General features: G+C 39.6%; 1 protein-coding gene and 1 long non-coding RNA gene across 6 annotated transcripts in view; one reads left to right on the top strand and one right to left on the bottom strand.

Annotated features, from left to right (window-relative positions):
• Nucleotides 1-780: 780 nt before the first annotated feature.
• Nucleotides 781-1,968, top strand: LOC120457847. The gene is made up of 3 exons (XR_005617100.1): nucleotides 781-894; nucleotides 1,663-1,748; nucleotides 1,881-1,968. It is a non-coding gene; the product is annotated as an uncharacterized LOC120457847 (long non-coding RNA).
• Nucleotides 1,969-17,128: 15,160 nt separating this feature from the next.
• Nucleotides 17,129-21,509, bottom strand: part of LOC120457843 (G protein-coupled receptor kinase 1) — a 155,723-nt gene continuing 151,342 nt past the window's right edge. For all 5 annotated transcript variants that reach the window (XM_039645354.2, XM_039645358.1, XM_039645356.1 and 2 more), the window contains 2 exons: nucleotides 17,466-17,628; nucleotides 17,129-17,408 (listed from right to left, as the gene is read on the bottom strand). In XM_039645354.2, the coding sequence (XP_039501288.1) occupies nucleotides 17,226-17,408; nucleotides 17,466-17,628 (346 nt within the window). In that variant the 3' untranslated portion in view covers nucleotides 17,129-17,225. The remainder of the gene's footprint in view (nucleotides 17,409-17,465; nucleotides 17,629-21,509) is intronic.

Here is a 21,509-nt window from a genome sequence, read left to right as displayed (position 1 = left end):
AATATCCCACATTCCAAGAGACATAACCTGAACCTACCCAAGACTATTCTAAGCCAAATTTGTATCAATAGAGAAACTATAATAGAAGGCAATAACATGATAAAAGCATTTTATTGTTCTGTTCAACTAGAAGAAATATTAGTTAGCAACACAATGTTAGACTATACTCAAACTATCTATGTAAATAATAATGTAACAAAACTCGAACCACTCAAATACATGGCGCAAAGCGATTTTGACAATATCGTGATGATGGCTGACAGGACCTGGGAGTACTCGCACCCCACGATCAACGCGGTCGCCGCATCTGCTCCGATTTCAACCCATAGCTCGTCAGCACGGCACGGATCTGTGTAGCAGCAATTGACGGTGTTGAGAGCAATGATAGCCAAGCTCGGAAGGCGCCCAGAACATCAGAGCCGTAGTCAAACCAGAAGCAACAAACCCGGCTCTCGTGGAAATAGCAGTAGTCGATCAATGTCCCGTGACGATCGCTTTTGTTTCTACCACAATCGGTTCGGTGAAAAAGCGAGGAAATGCAGATCGCATTGCAAGTGGCCAGCGGGAAACTAACCGCCACTTCGCAAGAGGCAGCATGCGAAGTGGACGCGAACCAGTCCAGACGTCTATTAATATTCGACAGAAATTTGAACACAGAATATTTGATAGACACTGGCGCGGACATATCAGTTCTGCCCGCCAACGCATTCCCTCAACTTAAACCATCGTCTACGCATCAATGTCGCACCAATTAGCACCTTTGGGACGAGAACCCTAGCACTCACACTTGGACCGCGACGACGTTTCAACTTGACGTTCATAGTGGCCAATGTGTCAAAAGCTATCATTGGCGCCGATTTCATCTCGCGCTGCGGTCTCATCATCGACATCAAGGTAAAATTATCGATGAAGACACCTCACTCTCTACAGTCCGTGAACTTCGTCATGTCCAGTACTCACCCATCTCGACCGTTGCCACTGAACCTTCGGAATAACCGAAGGGAATCAACTGCTGCCTTGACCAGAAAATCTTGGACCATTTTGGAATGCATTTGGAGGCATATTTTGTGCTAAACTCGGGAAAAGAACCCTATTTGCGTTTGTTTCCTGGACGTTGCCACTAGGTGCTTGGATTGATTGTGTTTCGCCGTCCCTGCCTTCGTCTGTTACGTTCCCTGAGCCCAACTGTAGGTTTCCATCTAATCGGATTTCCCTTTGCCTACTCTGCTGATTAGTCGGTTTTCTGTTCGAATCAACTTGATTGTTTGTTGACAAGGATGATGACGACGAGGAAGCCGAATTCTTTCGCATATCCAACTGTTTTAACATTTCTGCGAACCCGGTCTGCATACATGGCTCTATCCGCACATCCAACAGGCGCTGCGTATCTATTTTAATTTGCTCTTGAGAAGTTAGGATCAGCTGTTCCATTTCCCTCCTACTAAAGCTGAACGCTGCTGCATTCTCTGCGCTGTACTGCTCTTGGATTGGCTCACTCATTGTAGATAAATGGGAACCGCCCATTGAGTTTTGGCAAAAAAAAAAAAAATTTCGGAATACTTTTGTACGCCTAACACATCAAAAAAAAAAGGAAATTCCAACAAAAATTTGAATGTTTATATATGTATTAATTATTTATTACATTTCTCAATTTATTCGCAGGTGAATGGGAGAAGGAAGTTTACCGGTTTTCGGGTGGCGAATGTGCTTAATAAATACAAAAAAAATAAACAATGAGCCAAATATGTGTGAGTCTACAAATTAAGCAAAATTAATTCCTCTGTATTCGTCGATTATTGTCATCATCAACTGGATTGATGATATATAGTCAAGAAATTCTTCAGCCATCGCAAATACTAATTAATTTTTCTTTCCTTTAGGAACGGCCATCATACCACGAAATGCTACGGTTGCTCACATTCTCGGAGCAAAGGACATCGTGCTGCATCTCAACCGCAATAAAAAGGTTTGTCGTCCGACACCTTTTGGACGTTGAAAGCAGAATAAGGATGTCCCCGGAAAGGAAATAATTAGTATTAGTTTCTCTATTAATTGTCCTTATTATACCCGTTACTCGTAGAGTAAAAGGGTATACTAGATTCGTTGAAAAGTATGTAACAGGCAGAAGGAAGCGTTTCCGACCATATAAAGTATATATATTCTTGATCAGGATCAATAGTCGAGTCGATCTGGCCATGTCCGTCTGTCCGTCCGTCTGTCTGTCCGTCTGTCTGTCTGTCCGTCCGTATGAACGCTGAGATCTCAGGAACTACAAGAGCTAGAAAGTTTAGATTAGGCATACAGACTCCAGAGACATAGACGCAGCGCAAGTTTGTCGATTCATGTTGCCACGCCCACTCTAACGCCCAAAAACCGCACAAAACTGCCACGCCCACACTTTTGAAAAATGCTTTAATATTTTTTCATTTTTGTATTGGTCTTCTACATTTCTATCGATTTGCAAAAAAACTTTTTGCCACGCCCACTCTAACGCCCTCTGGTCTTGTAAATTTCTATCGTTTTGCCAAAATACAGGTATTTAATCATATGAACTCCGCACTCCGCAACCCGCACCCCGCACCACGCAACCAACACCAGCACCCCGCACCCCGTACACCACGCACCCCGTATACCCAGCACCCAGCACCCAGCAATCGGGGAACTCGACCATAAAACTCTGTCTTGTCTTGTAAATTTCTATCGTTTTGCCAAAAAACATGTATTTAATCATATGCACTCCGCACCCCGCACCCCGCACCCCGCACCCAGCACCCAGCACCCCGCACCACGTATACCCAGCACCACGCACAAGAGAGAACGCTATAGTCGAGTTCCCAGACTATCTGATACCCGTTACTCAGCTAGTGGAAGTGCAAAGGAGAAATATCCACACTGACAGTTTTTGGTGCGGTAGCACCCCGCTGAGTAACGGGTATCAGATAGTCGAGAAACTCGACTACAGCATTCTCTCTTGTTTTTTTTTATTAAACTCTCGGTCTGAATTCGTAAATTGCGCAGTCGGTAGGATACTGAAGAAAAGTCCTAGTAAACTCGTTATCCTTTGACAATCTAGTGAAAAGAGGAAACTTGTATGACCTAGTAACCTTTTCTGATTGTACCCGCGAATCGGCCGCAACAAAGTGATTCGGTTCGTTTAAAGTGACTAAAACCGGTATCCGCACAAGAACCTTTGCGATCGGAGTTAATTTAAAGACCTAATTTTGTGGACCGCTTCGTGATGTGAGACCTCCACTAAGGTGTAATACAATTAAAAGGCGCACAGTGCAGTTCACTAAGACATTAGTCTCGACATACTGTAGCAGTCTGTGAACAAAAACAGTAGCCCACTAAAATCAAAAGTGTGACCGCTATTATTGTATTCAACAACAAAAAGTTAAAACAGTGCAGTTCACTTAAAGCATAAGTCTCGACATACTGTAGCTGTCTGTGAACAAGAACAGAAAATAACTTATAAATAAAACTAAAATGGCTTTACCAGCAGAAAATCTTTCTCAATTACTTCGGCAAATACGCCAAGTACCACCATTCACTGGAGATCCATCAAAACTCAGCTCGTTCATCAGACGAATGGAATACCTTTTGAACCTATACCCTGCAAACGACGCTCGACAGAAGGCGATCATATTTGGAGCCATCGAACTTCAAATCTCTGGAGATGCAGAAAAAGTTGCCCTATTCGGAATGCATAATGATTGGTCAACTCTAAGGGACGCCTTAATCACAGAATTTAAGACCCAGACAACCCTGGAGAAACTACTAGGAAGATTGTACCGCACACCTTTCAAAGGTAACTTACGTCTATTTTGCGAACAGTTAGAAGATAAATCAAATGTAATCATAAATAAGTTAGCATTAGAAAATGACAGAACTAATATTACATTTTATACACAAGCAATGGCAACCACTATAAAAAATACAATTCAAAGATCACTCCCCGATAGACTGTTCATGACCCTAGCGAGGCATGACATTTCAACTATCCAAAAATTAAGACAAACCGCCCAACAAGAAGGTCTCTATGAAGACCCAGTCTCAAAAACATCCGATAGTCAGCCAAGATTTAACCCAAATTCACATAAACATACACACATTAACCAAACTAAAAATACCCATCCCAACCAACGATTCGTTCCCCCTTTTATTCCATTAACAAACCCTACACAGATCCAAAATACTAACTCAAGACCAGCCGAAATAAATCCAAAGTTGATTTACTGTTAGGCAGAAATTATTTGGAGCCAACTAACACTCAAATTAATTATTCAACACAAACAGTCACTATAAATGGCTATACATTCAAAATGTGGTACGACCACATCTAAATAGATGAGTCCAAGTCTACCAATGAGTGCCCCAAGTCATCCAGAGGAAACCCGTCTACAAACCCCAAAAAAGGAGAAGACCCTCCTGAAAATTAAGCTCCAGATGAGTCAAAGAACACCAATGAATGCCCCAGACCGTCTAATTCAGAAGAGTCCAAGATTACCTATGAGTATCCCAAGCCTTCTAAATCTGAGGAAAACCCTCTTATTACCCCTTACATAGAAGAAGCCCTTCTAATAACATCCTCTAACTACGCCTTAGACGACGAGTTAAGACAAAACAACGTATTCAGATTAGAACATTTGAATACAGAAAAAAGGAAACAACTTTCCCACGTTCTGCTTGAGTACAATGGTATTCAGTACAAAGAAGGTGAAAATTTGAATTTCACAAGTACGATCAAACATTCTATTCATGCGAAACACGAAGACCCTATCTATAAAAAACCATATATGTAAGTAGCTATATGATCTAGCTAAAGGTTTCCATCAAATCCAAATGGACCAACAATCAATACCCAAAACAGCATTCTCAACAAAACATGGACATTATGAATATATTCGTATGCCCTTTGGTCTGAAAAATGCACCAGCATTTCAACGCTGCATGAACAATCTTTTAGAAGATTTAATTTATAAAGATTGTTTAGTTTGCTTAGATGACATTATCATTTATTACACTTCATTGGAGGAACATATAATGTCATTAAAAAGGGTATTTAATAAGCTACGATCAGCTAATCTAAAATTGCAACTCGATAAATGTGAATTTCTAAAGAAAGAAACAGAATTTCTCGGTCACATTATCTCGACAGACGGTATAAAACCAAACCCTAACAAAATAAATGCAATTGTTAATTTCCCTATTCCTAAAACCACAAAAGGAATAAAATCTTTCCTTTCCAATTTTGCAAAAATAGCAAAACCTATGACTCTCAAACTAAAAAAAGGAGCAGTAATTAACACAAAAGATAATGATTATATGTCCGCCTTCGAAAAACTAAAAGTACTCATCACGTCCAATCCTAATATATCCTAACTTCGAAAAGAAATTTTCACTGACAACAGATGCGAGTAATATACCCATAGCCATTATCCCAAGAACATAAACCCATCTGCTATGCAAGCAGAACTTTAAATGAACACGAACTTAACTATTCTGCAATAGAAAAAGAGCTATTAGCTATAGTATGGGCAACAAAATATTTCAGGTCCTACCTATTCGGTAGAAAGTTCGACATATTAAGCGAACATAGGCCAATGGTATGGTTAAGTAACATAAAAGACCCCAATATGAAATTACAGAGATGGAAGATGGAAGTATTAACGAATACGATTATAAGATTCAATATCATCTACCCGGTAAAGAAAACCGCGTCGCTGACGCTCTATCTAGAGTCCAAATACAAGAAAACTTCTTGTCACATCTCAATAACAGAAAGACCTCTTAATTATTATAACAGACAAATTGAATCCATAAAAGACGATTTTGACGACGTCCAGATAATAAAATATTTCCATAAAATCAGAATAAAAAACAAGAGAGAACACTATAGTCGAGTTCCCCGACTATCTGATACCCGTTACTCATCTAATGGAAGTGCGAAGGAGAGTCTTCAGCACTGCCAGTTTTTGGCGGTTTGTGGGCGTTAGAGTGGGCGTGGCAAAAAGTTTTTTGGCAAACCGATAGAAATTTACAAGACCATTACAAAAATGAAAAAATATCAAAACATTTTTCAACAGTGTGGGCGTAGCAGCTTTGGGCGGTTTGTGGGAGTTAGAGTGGGCGTGGCAAAAAGTTTTTTGGTAAATCGATAGAAAACAAGAGAGAACGCTATAGTCGAGTTTCTCGACTATCTGATACCCGTACTCAGCTAGTAGAAGTGCGGGAGAGTGTTTTCAACAGTGACAGTTTTTGGCGGTTTGTGGGCGTTAGAGTGGGCGTGGCAAAAAGTGTTTTTGCAAATCGTTAGAAATTTACAAGACTAATACAAAAATGAAAAAATATCAAAACATTTTTCAAAAGTGTGGGCGTGGCAGCTTTGGGCGGTTTGTGAGCGTTAGAGTGGGCGTGGCAACATGAATCGACCAACTTGCGCTGCGTCTATGTCTCTGAAGTTTGCATGCTTAGTCTCAACTTTCTAGCTTTTGTAGTTCCTGAGATCTCAGCGTTCATACGGACGGACAGACAGACGGACAGACGGACATGGTCATATCGACTCGGCTATTGATCCTGATCAAGAATATATATACTTTCTATGGTCGGAAACGCTTACTTCTGCCTGTTACATACTTTTTAACGAATCTACTCTACTCTACGAGTAACGGGTATAAAAATGTCTTTATAATATATTTTTTTTAAATTTGACTTTTAATAACTATATCCTTCCATTATCCGTTTGTGGGGACCGACGTGATATAAGTGCGAAAATCGTGTAGAGATCGCAGTATTCCGGGGAACTTATTGACTTCGGTTGAAAACTGGCACTTTGGTGGAACATAACCTCAGAATATGGTTAACCACAGCGATGATGAAGACGCCCACTCGAGGAAGCAACCGTCCCAGCAGGCACAAACAGTGCCCCCAAAACAAGCGCCTCTTCAATGGCCGCAGCAGACACTTCAAACACCGCTGCAACAGCAGCCGACGACCCAACCAGTTGGGCAACCAGTTGGGCAAAATTTGTTACCTATCGCGTTGCAGCAACCCGTTGCGTTTTATCGGAGTTCATCTGCTCCGCCGCCATCGCCGGGAGGCGACAAGCATGCGTCAGGCGAGATTGGCCGAGAGTCGTTTAGGGCTCCACCATACATGAAAGGGCATCCGGATGTATTTTTTACCCTACTGTAGTCGCAAATCGCAAGTCTGCATAACGGCGAACGAAACAAAGTTCCATCAATCTTTGAACGTACTGCCGGCAGAGTACTTGGAGACCATTATGTACATTCTGCGAAATCCGCCGCTTACTGGAAGGTATGAAAAAATTATTGCCGAACACATGCCTTCAACTCAGTAACAGTTCGCACAGTTGTTTCGGTCGCTGGAGCTTGGAGACAGCAAGCCGTCTGTATTGCTGCGCCGCATGCGCGAACTGGCCAGGGACGGCATTGGAGATGACGCCCTGATAGCTATGTGGCTTGAGCGGTTACCCGAGGGCTTGCGACTTGAAGTGGCGCAAAGCGATTTTGACAATATCGCGATGATGGCTGACAGGACCTGGAAGTACGCGCACCCCACGATCAACGCGGTCGCCGCATCTGCTCCGATTTCAACCCATAGCTCGTCAGCACGGCACGGATCTGTGGAGCAGCAATTGACGGTGCTGAGAGCGATGATAGCCAAGCTCGGAAGGCGCCCAGAACATCAGAGCCGTAGTCAAACCAGAAGCAACAAACCTGGCTCTCGTGGAAATAGCAGTAGTCGATCAAAGTCCCGTGACGATCGCTTTTGTTTCTACCACAATCGGTTCGGTGAAAAAGCGAGGAAATGCAGATCGCATTGCAAGTGGCCAGCGAGAAACTAACCGCCACTTCGCAAGAGGCAGCATGCGAAGTGGACGCGAACCAGTCCATTCATATTCATATTCGACAGAAATTTGAACACAGAATATTTGATAGACACTGGCGCAGACATATCAGTTCTGCCCGCCAACGCATTCCCTCAACTTAAACCATCTCCTACGCATCAATTATACGCAACCAATGTCGCACCAATTAGCACTTTTGGGACGAGAACCCTAGCACTCACACTTGGACCGCGACGACGTTTCAACTTGACGTTCATAGTGGCCAATGTGTCAAAAGCTATCATCGGCGCCGATTTCATCTCGCGCTGCGGTCTCATCATCGACATCAAGGTACGCAAAATTATCGATGAAGACACCTCACTGTCTACAGTCCGTGAACTTCGTCATGTCCAGTACTCGCCCATCTCGACCGTTGCCACTGAATGTTAGTACCATGACATAATTTTACAATATAATGACCTGACCCTGCCTTCTGTTTTCGATGAGGAAATCATGCAAAATACCCGAGTGTAGCACTACATTGCGACAGGTCCGCCGTCTGCTGAGACTTTTGCTACCGCCAAAAACGAATTTGCACGAATGCTCGAAGCGGGAATATGCGACCGAGCAGCAGCAGAACGGCGAATGGCGACCTTGTGATGACGTTCGGTTGAACGCGATCACTGTTCCTGACCGATACCCCCTCCCACATATCCACGACATCAAGCAGGTGTTCTCCGGCAAGTCCATATTCTCCACCATCGATCTGGTCAGTGCCTATCATCAGATCCCGCTCGCGCCGGAAGATCGGGAGAAGGCCGCCATCATCACACCATTCGGACTCTTCGAGATTAATGTAATGACATTTGTCCTCCGCAATGCATCGCAAACTATTCAGCGTCACATGAACAACATCCTTGGTGATCTCGACTTTGTGGCTGTGTACATATACGACATTTGTGTGGGTTCGGCAAATGAAGCTACCCACATTTTAACGTGGCTAAGAGTGTGTTCGGAATGACTGACGTAACATTTCTGGGACTCTCTATCACGGCATCTGGTACATCCCCAAAGGTCGAACGAGTGAATGCGATCAACGAATTCCCGAAGACGACCAAGATATGCGAGTTGCACCGATTTATTGCCATGCTTTATTATTACCGCCGTTTCCTGCCGCAAGCAGCCGTTGTTCAAGGCATTCTCCAAGTGTTCATCCCGGGCAACAAGAAGAACGACCAATCGTTGGTAGTTTGGTCCGAGGACGCCGAAATGGCATTTTTGCGCTGCAAAACCGACTTGGCCAGCGCAGCACTTTTGGCGCACCAAATAGCCAACGCACCCCTTACTCTCCATGTTGACGCCAGCTATTACGTGGTCGGAGCAGCGCTTCACCACTTCCACTTCTTCAGGATACTGATTAAACGGTGTTTTGATTGGTGGTCCAGTAATTCAGCCAAAACTATTTCAGAGTTTTCTTCGTTTTCGCTCGCATCCAGTTGCAATTACAGGAGACATCTGTAAAATGTACCGGCGTGTCACGGATTCGCCTGGAGAGATTCTCCTCAAGATGATCGGTGCATACTCAAGCTGGATACGTATTGCACCAAACGTGCTTTCGACCTAGCTGTGAGGTCAATGCATCAGTTGTTCATGGATGAGAATGCGACATTTCCAGTGGGTGCTGAGATTCTTCGCCGGGACTTTTATGTTGATGATTTGATATCTGGCGCCAGCTTCAAAGGAGAGGCCATCAACATAATGCAGCAGACGTTCGCACTCTTGTTCAGAGGAAATTATAAACTAAGGATGTGGTGTTCAAATGTACCAGCCGTTTATTTATTAAAGATTGTATTAAGAATTTATAGCTTTTGCGATGCCAGCATTGAATCTTATGGAACCTGTATATATGTCGTTTCTAGGGGACAATCGCGCAGCAGCCACTTACTTTGTTCAAAGTCTCGAGTGGGTCCTTTAAAAACCCTAACAGTGTCAAAACTTAAGCATTGCGGAGCTGAGCTGCTAGCTTGAATTATAGCGGATGTATGTAAATTTAAAGTATTCGAAGAAAAATTCTACTGCTGGAGCGACTCAACTCAACGGTACAATGGAATGGCGCTACTTTCCAACTGCTTTTTTGAGGAGCTCTTTCCACCAAGCTTGTACCGCCCTTTCTGAGTAACCCTACAACTGATTGGCCACAAACAGTATTAACAAAGAAGCTAACACTGTATCTTGTTCTGGAGGTGGCGATTGGCACATTTTGTAGGGACCCTAAGGCAAGCGAGAACCAGGGACAGAAACGAACTTCAACTGTTTTCTTTTGATCTTCGTTTCTCCAAATCGCAACCATGGGTACTAACTGTACTTAGGGTACTTACTGAATGGTAAGCGAATGGCGAACCCCCAAGCGATAGAAAGCGTAAACGAAATGGAACGGTTATGCAATGCACTTCGCTTCTCTATATTCCAAAAAGCTTTCAGCTTTTTTTTCGATTACTCTTTGTGTTTGTTTTCGAAGTATTTCACAATTTACAAAAACCATGCAATACTTTTTCATTTTGTATTCTGCAAACGTTTCGGCAGAAGTAAGAAAGTGAAAGTGTAATACAAACGAAAAATAAACTTAAGTAGTAGTAGTAGCATGGTGGACCAAGACCTGAAATGTCTGGACCACTGAGTTTTAGGAGCCATGGAAACTCAGGCCTTCAGCTGCAGAAGTATAATATAATACTTATTATATCTTATTATAACTTAATGTCGATGTATATATACATATATACATAATTCATTGTGTTGGTCCTATTAAACAATAGATATACAGATAAACTTAAACACTATAGAATAAGTTTAATTTTTTTAGTGTCTTTAATAAGAGTGTAATTTTTCGTATGATGGGTTTGTTAATATGGCTAATGGGGAGGGGGTAGTTGGCAGAGGGCTTTTGCTTATATAGTGCGCGTGAGTTAATTTTGTATGACCCAATCTAAGTCGAAGAAATTTTGTCCTGTCAAGAAAATGTGAAATGTTTGATTTATTGTTATTGTTGTTTTGGTACCAATTTAAGGAATGCAAGAATGTGTCATTAGAAAGGCATCTTATAATATAATATTATATTATATATTATATAATATTAAGCCTTTTCAGCTGAGCAACGAGAAGATGGTCTATGTGTGAGTTCCACTTGTCTTTGTTGTTGAATATCAGGCCTACAATTTTGAGTGAGGTTACATTGGGAAGATGAAAGCTACCAAACGATACATCGTATCTGCAATTGTGTTTGTTACTTACACTTTTCGGCTGAAAGGATAGCACCAGAATAAGAGCACCAGTTGGCTATATCATATTTAAATTTAATATCCCATTTTTTGTTTTATTCATTTTAATAAGCAGGTTGACATTGTCAGCATAGGCGCCTTTTTGTATTTCTTTGTGCAATGCTATCAACTCGACAAGATTTTGGTAAGCTATGACAAATAGTACCACTGATAAAGGCGATCGATCCTGTAAGAGAAATGTTTGCCAACTCTAACTTTTATCTTCCTGTTGGTCATAAAATTGGGAACATAATTAATGATTTTGGGGCCAAGTTTCCACTTTAATAGTTGGTTGATAATCGCATGTAAACCAATTTTATCAAATGCTTTGCAAAAGTCGAGCGAGATAATAGAAAGCCAAGGTTTTGTCAACAAGATAGTCTATAAAGAGTAATTGTCCACAACTGATTTGCCTTTCCTAAATCCTGTTTGGATATTGTGGAGGAGTTTGTAGTTAGTTACAAACCACCATAGCCTTCTGGCCACCATTTTATCGAGAAGTTTGGCCATGCAAGAGTTAAGCGAAATTGGGCGGTAATGGGTCGGTTTTATCTTTGTCAGTCTTGAGAATGGGAATGATAACAGTAATTTTTTATTGTTTTTTTACCGATTAAGTCCATTATCCGGTGCTGAAGATTCATAGGTAGAGCTTTAATCGTAATTATCGTAATTAATTCTGTCAAAGCCAGGAGTTTTTCCTTTCAGTGTGTTAAGAGCAGAGGAGAATTCAATTAAGTTGATGTCAAGCTCTATTGGGAAAGATCTTTTGTCGGGTGTGTGTCGTTTGTTATCTAGAATTATTTTAATTTTGTTTTCATTAAATGTTTGAGAGAAATTGCAATCGAGTGATTCAGATGACAAATTTTCGCAGTACAAGTCACCTGAATTGGTGAGAATGTGTGGGAGATTTAGACAGTGAATTCCCTTGGTAGAATTTAGCCCGCAAAATCGGCGGATATTACTCTATATAATCGCTGCTTCGTGATTGATATTTCGGATATAAGGGGTTGTCAGATTAAATGTGTTGGACAGCGATTCAAAAAATTTCCAGTCAGCTTTATCTGTATTAAATGGGGATCTAGATATTTATCAATGAGTTGTTTTGGGTGGAATGAAATAAATGCGTGATGATTGGAAGGTGATCACTTCCGAAAAAGTTGGTTTCTATGTATTTCCCATTCTGCATGTATTGCCAGCTCTGCTGAACAAAGTGTGTGGGAAAAGCTCATGTGTGTGGGACTTTTAAGAATGATATAGTTCGACTTCATAATGCAGGATAACTCCTTTTTTGTTGTTAGTGGGGGAACACCAGCTTCTATGCCACGAGTTGAAGTCCCCAGTAACTAGCGTTGGCTTGTTGTTTGGAGGGAGCAGTACTGGTTGCAGATTGCATCGAAATCAGTGGAGAGAGAAATTTCTTTGAACTGAATTGTCTTGTGAATTAGTATTCCAACACCAGAAGGTGATGAGTTGAGTGTGAGAAAAAGATAGTTTGTGGGGATAGGATATATTGAGTTGAATCTCTTGCAAAGTTAATATACATATGTGGGTGGTGGTATTTTATTAATGTTTGCAGCTCACTGTAGTTATTGACATAGCCATTTATGTTCCATTGTAGAATTCTTAGAGATATAAGGTTGGTTGGGAATTAGAGAAATGCTATCAGAGTAGGAGTTAAGATGATATGCAGGAGGCCTACGCTCTCCGACATCAACTACAGTAAGTACTGCTGTAATTTCGAGCCGCTCCCCCTCCCCCGCACAGCGCCAGTCCCCACGCCTAGCGCAAATCGATTGATTTGCCGGCACCGGGAGGAGCGCTCGGTGGGGAAAGGGGAGCGGACTCCATGAACTACAGCAGTTAATAAACTGTCAACAACTGAGTTGTCGGGTAACATGTCAATGTCTGAGAAGTTGACATCGTTCGTTTTGTCATATCTTGTAAGTGCATCAAAAGGTAAAATCTTTTTTAAAGTGTTTAATTGTTTTTTTTTTCTTTCGCCTTATGTTGCGTCCTCGCACGATTAGATAAGTTTTTGGGAAATATTTTATTGGAGGGGTATTTGTAGGTGAGGTGCGAGAGTGTTTGATTTCGCCAGTGGTATTTAGTGGTGTAATATCATTGTTTGGGATAAGTTTTCGAGTAGCAATAATGCCGTATCTTTAGATGTGGATGGGCTTAAATCAAATTTTTACGTTCTATCGTGATTAGTGGGATTGTCTTTATTATTACTATTAGTTTTTGGGTTGGTCTTAACTACACTGGAGTACATTGATCCGTAGTGGGCGTGCCTCAAGTTGTATAGGGTGTTTTTTTTAGAGGTATAGAACTTTAAATTGCAATAAAACAACGATGGATTATTCGATTGACATGAATTTTATTGACATGAAAGATAATCTTGTGGCATTACATTTTAAATATGATTTCTGGCATATGACCGCCACGGCTGGCTCGGATGTAGTCCAATCTGGACGTCCAATTTGCAATGACTTTTTCCAACATTTGGCCGTATATCGGCAATAACACGGCGAATGTTGTCTTCCAAATGGTTTAGCGTTTGTGGCTTATCCGCATAGACCAATGACTTTACATAGCCCCACAAAAAGTAGTCTAGCGGTGTTAAATCACAAGATCTTGGAGGCTTATGAAAAATCGGGAACAACAGCAATCTCGTTTTGGGCCCATTCGACGAATCTACGCCTTGCTTGATGATCGTTTGGTTTCAATTCTTGCACGAGTTGGATTTTGTAAGCACGCATGACGAATTGCCAAACCAAACTGAGAATAAATCACTTGACAGCTGTTAAATCGGTCGCCATCTTGAACAGTAATGCCAACTTAAAGTTCTATACCTCTAAAAAAAACACCCGTTACATTGAAATAGCTTTTTTAACGCCGACTTTTTCTAGAGTTTTTATGGCTTGGATTTCTTGCAGGATGACTCCTTTTTTGTTGTTAGTGGGGGAACACCAGCTTCTATGCCACGAGTTGAAGTCCCCAGTAACTAGCGTTGGCTAGTTGTTTGGAGGGAGCAGTACTGGTTGCAGATTGCATCGAAATCAGTGAAGAGAGAAATTTCCTTGAACTGAATTGTCTTTTTTAACGCTTTTTTAACGCCGACTTTTTCTAGAGTTTTTATGGCTTGGATTTCTTGCTGCTGGACAAAGATCGGTCAACCTCTGTAAATTGATTGCTGTCGGGTAACTTGGCGTCTTTGCAGTTAACGCAGTTTTTGTCATAAGAACAAGTTTTATCATTATACCCGTTACTCGTAGAGTACTAGAGTATAGAGTATACTAGATTTGTTGAAAAGTATGTAACAGGCAGAAGAAAGCGTATGAACGCTGAGATCTCAGGAACTACAAAAGCTAGAAAGTTGTGATTAAGCATACAGACTCCAGGGACATAGACGCAGCGCAAGTTTGTCGAATAATGTTGCCACGCACACTCTAACGCCCATAAGCCGCCCAAAACTTTGTAATAGTCTTGTAAATTTCTATCGATTTGCCAAAAAACTTTTGGCCACGCCCACTCTAACGCCCACAAACCGCCCAAAGCTGCCACGCCCACACTTTTGAAAAATGTTCTGATATTTTTTCATTTTGATATTAGTTTTTTAAATTTCTATCGATTTGCCAAACAACTTTTTGCCACGGCCACTCTAACGCCCACAAACCGCCAAAAACTGTCAGTGTTGAAGTCTTTCCTTCGCACTTCCAATATCTGAGTAACGGGTATCAGATAGTCGGGGAACTCGACTATAGCGTTCTCTCTTGTTTTTTGGTTCGTAGCAGTGCTTTGGTTTGTAACTGTGATTAGAGATAACACGAGAATAAACACTCGCGAACTGATAAACTTAGGTAACATAAGCATTGAAATAACATAAAGGTAATTATAATTAATAAATAAATATGTAGAGCGAAAGGCACAAAAGGCGAATCAAGCAACAAATAAAAAAAGGAAAATAAGTAAGAGTATATAAGAGCACAAATGTGTTTTACTCAAAAAGTGACGGTGATAAAGAAATGTTTGAAAATATTAATGTCAGTGAGAAAAATAAAGATTTAAATAAAGACCTAAAAATTGTGGTTTGTACAAAAAAAGTAATGTAGATGCTTCCCCATTTTATAAATGCACTATCCCCAAACAAACTGAAATAACAACAATCGATGGCGGTCCCTATTTACATAAATGTTAAGAAAATTTCCAGTTTAGACCGTGGAAATTTGAAAGACATAAACAAGGAAATAAACAAAACAAACCAAGAGCTTTATATAAGTAGAATATACAGATACAATTTTGCTATGATTAAAATTTATTGTTTGTTTTACATATTGCTACAATCCAAAACATAATAATGCCAGGCGGTATTCTGAAAATCTGAAAAATATTTTAGCCGATACTGTTGTGCGCTCAATGTAAGACTGCATTAAAACATAAAAGCCATTTTAATGGAGCCATATTAGGTAGGTATTATTGAATTCATCATATTCATTTTATTAAAATTGAATTGTATTTAACATTTTAAATTCACTTATATGTCCATTTTATTTTAACTCCATCACCCAATTACAAAAAACTGTTTTTTGCTTACTTTTACTTTTACTGTGTCCACCATTACCAAAACATCAACAAACGACTAAGATACTAAGAACATTATTGATACATAAAATCTCTTTATGTATAAATATGTATATATTAAGAGTATTGGATGGGTACCTATGTATGTAAGTACTTTAGTCATGAGTATCCAATTAACTACTTACTGGTAAACGATGTAGTGGCGATTAACCCTATTTGCGGACATTTTATACAAAACACGAAATAATAGAACACAATAGTTAGGGTTTGTAAAGTAAGTAGAGGTGGTCTGTTTATAGGTACTAGTGCCCAGTATTACAGGGCTTACTTGCCTCACCCTTTATTGATTGAAGTTGGACTTCGAGTAGATTTTCGGCTGAAGAACTCTATGGCCATTATAAATCACGCTTATGAGCGTTCTTAGCATAATTCGATTCCAATATTGGCCTATGGGAGGAGGAAAGCCATGAACAGGGCAGTAAGCAAAAAGCTTAATGGAAAAGGGCTAGCTTAATTAAGCACATAATGGCGAATGGAGCGTCCATCATGCGTTTGAAGTCACTGGCACCGACTTTAGTGAACCTTTTTTCTACAATCCTGCGACGCACCATAAGGCTCCTGTAAAATGCTGTGTGTGTTCTCATTTGCTTTGCAACCTAGGCGATACATTTGAAGCTCTTCAAAAATCTCTTTACAGTTGCTTTCCTGAACGGCCTAAAACAGTATGCACAAGAGGTGAACCACGAGAAATTTGGTCCGACAAACGAGGACCGCACTAAATCATTGCTGTTCAGCGGTTCATTCATACTCAATCACGTCACTTTGGTGGTATTTGTTAGACTGCAGTGAAGACAGCAAGGTATCACTTTTACCGTGCTGCGGGCTTTTCCATTCTGGCCTTCGATGTGCTGAGAACCCTTCTTTGCCACATATCTGGGGTGGTTAATTCTCGACGTTTAGTATCAATTTTAGATAAGTGGCCCGAGTATTTAACCTTACTGCAGCAGCGATCGAAGTTGCGCACTCGCAAATCTGGGTTAGTTTTGGATGACAATAAGGATGAGGACTTGCCGTCCATGAAGTGGCCTTAAGGGAGAGTCGTTAAGCTTCTGCCTGGAAGAGATTGAGTCGCCGGACAGTGAATAAACTGTGTCTGCTACCCCTTAAGGAAGCTGTTGAATCCGATGCTTCCATTGGGGGTGTAAGTCGGCTCTCGCTGCCGCCAGCAGCTCCTAAATTTATGTCTTTCTTTATTACAAACATAACCGCACTGTAATTTATAAAAGGTTCACTTTGTTACAAACTGTAATTTATTGCTTACTAATTTCTGAAGTCTGCAACCTAATGTGTTATTGCGTTTAAGGAGAACTATACTAGCAAATAATTTAATCTTTAAGGAGTTTCACATTTATTTTTATAAGCTGTACCTCTACATATTACATGTTATAAATTTTTAAGCTAATAAACTCAATATAAATATATTAATTAGACCCGTTAGAAGTTTTCGTTGAACAGTTCGCACCAAAAATATACATGGATTTGTTGACATCTCTTTCACTGCCATATATTTTTCCAGCTTTTTTAGCCATAGATCCCAAGAGGTCTTGAGAAATTTTGTGTGCGGATCTTAGAGAAGATGCCCATTCTTTTAATCCTATTTCATCCTGAAATAAAAAATAGTTTTGTGCTTAAATGGTAAGAAGAGTAGGTATTTTGCTTACTGGGTTTGTCAAAATAATTCTGCCATCTCGGGTTCCATCATTAATGCGAATTTGAATGCAATTCTCGTTTTTGTGCAGAATAAAATCCGATGATATATCTTCTACTTGGTCCATAAAAATTAATTCTGGCTTATTATTTCCACTTTCCGAATGTAGCTCAAGCCTTAAAGAAAAAAACAAATTTTCATAGGGAGAATTTGTGCATTAAAAATTGTTTTTAATGCTTGTTTTAATATTTAAAATTTTAACAGATTTGAAGTACTGACGCTTTATCAAATGCCTCTGAAATATATATTTGTAACCTTTTAAGTTTCTATGACTTACAATAACAAACCATATTAGAGTATGCAAAATATTTAAATATTTGTATATATATTTTTTTAAATGATAACTTCGCAAGCGAAGCGTTTTCAATATTGCAGGAAAAACTGTTTTATTAAAATTAAAATTTGATTTGAACATACACTATTGTGGAAATATCGGGTGTTCTTTAGGTTTTTTTTTCAATAGGGTTCAGTGTAGCCATCTTTCATGTCAGCTGACTTCTGTCGAGTGCTATATGTTCAGTTTGGTTTGGCAATTAATGATGAGAAGGTTAAACAAATCGTTGAATTTTTTCGGAATAAAATTCGTTTTTGAAAATGCACCGTTTGCTTCGCCCGTCTTATGGGGGGCAGAATGCGCACTGAAGAAAATATTGATTGAGCTATTGCCGACATACGGCTCCATATGCTTGAAAAAGTGGTCGAGTATGGAATTTCCAAGATGCATTTTCTGAAAAACTCATGTGATGGTCGTTTGCCCGAAGTTATATTTTATCATTAAGGCCATCAAATTATCTTTCAAATAAAAAAAAATCTGCTCTCTACCGAAACGTGCGCATTTGCTTTTAATTACAAAATTTATTTAAAAACATAAGCCTCCTAAAAAAACACTCTTATAATTCACTATGTATGGCTTACAATAGCCAAACTCATTACCATTAATTAACTTCGTTATTTTTTTAATTTTGAATTAAATTGCAATAAAATTCCTACAGATAAGACTGTTATCCCTGTTATCATACTCATTTAAGCTCCACTTTATTAATAAAGTCAGTCCTTCGAAGTCTCTGTCAAACAAAACACAGAACCAACACCTGGGTTTTATACACAACCCAGTCTGATTATCATGCAGGACAAAAAAAAAGGCAGTGTTGTCGTGGCAGTTTGGGACGGTGAACCTGGCAGTACTTGAAAGCAAAATTGTCATCAGTCTATGTATTTTTTAGAACGTTTCTACTCCCGGTCTAACTGCTAAAACTTTTACGCCCACCATAAAGATATGTGGAACTTGACTATAGCGTTCTCCCTTGCTTTTCTTGAGCCTAACAAAATTTTAGAAGGAATGGCTCCGGTTCATACACAGATTAGGGCTCCGGGTAATAAACCAGTTTGTTTTATAAAAAGACAAACTGACTCCAATGTGCCGTCCCCCCTTATTTTAATTAAATACTTCGACATGCCGGCGAAGGATATATAAGATGTTACGCTGGCGGGTCCGGCTTTGCTGAGTTCAAAGGATAATTATTTTCTTGATATTGCCCGCATTCTCATCGTCATCTTTGCCACTAGGAAAAGCTCTTTTGCACCTACATACGTGGGAACGATCGTGAGGACTCCTTTCAGGTTTTCTTTCAATTTGTTAATTCCCCTCTTTGTAAAGTTTTTGGAATTTTACTTTCAATATTGATATCAAATACCGGTAAAATGCAAGAATTGTAATTATAATTATTAAATATGTCAAAGGTATCGTATGTATCATTCACTTGCTGCGGTCAAGTTGAAACGATGATGCTGACTAGGAGTCCTCTCACATCAGTCGTCCAGTGCTTGCCGCTGGGAGTTAAATACGTTAAAAATTGCAGAAAACTTTTTTTTTATGAAATCCATAATTTCCATAAATAATAATTAGGCTTTTAAAAAGAAGTCTGTTGGGTGATTAATTAATACAGAACTTAAGTCTTTAGGAATAAAAATGTCTGGGCTGATAATACTAGATCTAACCAGTGTGACCGTGAGCATTAAGTTATGGATTTTGATTACTAACACCCTAAAAAGAGTCAACCAGCTTGATCTTAATTGTGAATGTGAACGTATTGATTTGCTTCTGTATCCCGATGTTGGTAATGAACAGCATAATATTTAATTTGGTTGTGACTCTAATATTTCAACATTGCAAAGTTGATTGCAGAAGATATTACGGATCTAACAAATTTAGCATGTGCGATTTTTTTGTACAAATTCGGACAACTTGGTTTTTATACCCGTTACTCGTATATGGTAGGGTATACTAGATTTGTTGAAAAGTATGTAATAGGCAGAAGGAAGCGTTTCCGACCATATAAAGTATATATATTCTTGATCAGGATCAATAGCCGAGTCGATCTGACCATGTCCGTCTGTCCGTCCGTCTGTCCGTCCGTCTGTCCGTCCGTTTGTCCGTCCGTATGAACGTCGAGATCTCAGGAACTACAAAAGCTAGAATGTTGAGATTAAGCATACAGAATCCAGAGACATAGAAGCAGCGCAAGCTTGTCGATTCATGTTGCCACGCCCATTCTAACGCCCACAAACCGTCCAAAACTGCCACGCCCACACTTTTGAAATTTTTTCATTTTTGTATTAGTCTTGTAAATTTCTATCAATTTGCCAAAAACTTTTTGCCAGCCCACTCTAACGCCCACAAACCACCCGAAGCTGCCACGCCCACACTTTTGAAAAATGTTTAGATATTTTTTTCATTTTTGTATTAGTCTTGTAAATTTTTATATTACGCCCACAAACCGCCAAAAACTGTCAGTGTTAAAGAATCTCCTTCGCACTTCTACTAGCTGAGTAACGGGTATCAGATAGTCGGGGATCTCGACTATAGCGTTCTCTCTTGTTTTTATATTATATTAGTATAATGCCTGTAATCCTATAAAAAAGTGGCAAACTTAAGCTATTGTGTGTACTATACGGTTAATATGTGTTAGCTTTAGGTGCGTTTGGCCGAGAAGAGAAAATCGGAAGGAACATTACTTCAGAGGGAAACTACCTTTTGAGGCCGAAAAAAAATGTCTTTTTTTCAGTCGCTTTGTAGGAATATGAAGACCATTCTCTTTATATCCATATAATATTTATTTAGAGTGATGCCTGTGGTAAGAAAAAAAATTGTTTTTTCAAAAGTGAAAATTGCATTTCAACAAATTTTACAAGGCTCTTGTAAGTCATACCGCCGCTGACATCATAATTTGTGTAAGTGATGCTGCCCACTGCTGTCAATGAACAAAAATCTTTTCGAAATTTAAACAGGCTTCGAAAATCAAATTTCGTAATTTTTCACAAAAAAAAGAGTCCAACAAATTGTTTTGTTTTCCCTGTGAAATAAATGCTAGATGATGAAAATCGGTTCAGTAGTTTTTTTGTTATCATTTAAATATATGAAAGCCATTTGAAAGACATGGCGCCAGTAACTTCCGGAAGGCATCTCTTCCACAATTTTGAGAATAGGCATTTGAAACTTTGACACGGTATTCCCAGGCGATATACATAACGATTAAAACCATAAAAAAAATGTATTTTTTTAAGTGTCTTGAAGTAGTTTCCCACCTTAATGTGGTTCCAATGGACCACTCTAACCTAATGAGTTGTAGAGTTATAATGAGTTTTCCGGTTGTACACGTTCTACTGTGAACAATAAGCTTTGTTTATTTATAAACCTTTTATAATTAAACGTACTCCTCCACTTCTATCTCGAAAACTATGTTTTTTGTATTAGTATGGACGCTATTCAAATTACTTTGCTAAGCTGTTTTGTTATCGTATTTAATTGTCAAATATGGTCCGTCAATGGTTGTATAAATGGCATCTATGGGATCTACGACTAGGACCATATTAAACTTGCTGTTTCATTCTATCGTGGCTCGGATAACGAGTTATATAGTATCAACAATTTTCTTATTGACTTCAATGCAAATTGATATCTCCATTAGGATATTGTGAAATTCCTCCACTTGTTCAT

This window comes from Drosophila santomea, unplaced genomic scaffold (assembly GCF_016746245.2).
Source record: "Drosophila santomea strain STO CAGO 1482 unplaced genomic scaffold, Prin_Dsan_1.1 Segkk83_quiver_pilon_scaf, whole genome shotgun sequence".
NCBI lineage: Eukaryota > Metazoa > Arthropoda > Insecta > Diptera > Drosophilidae > Drosophila > Drosophila santomea.
Note: the sequence above shows the minus strand (reverse complement) of the source record. Positions and strands in the feature narration are given on the sequence as shown.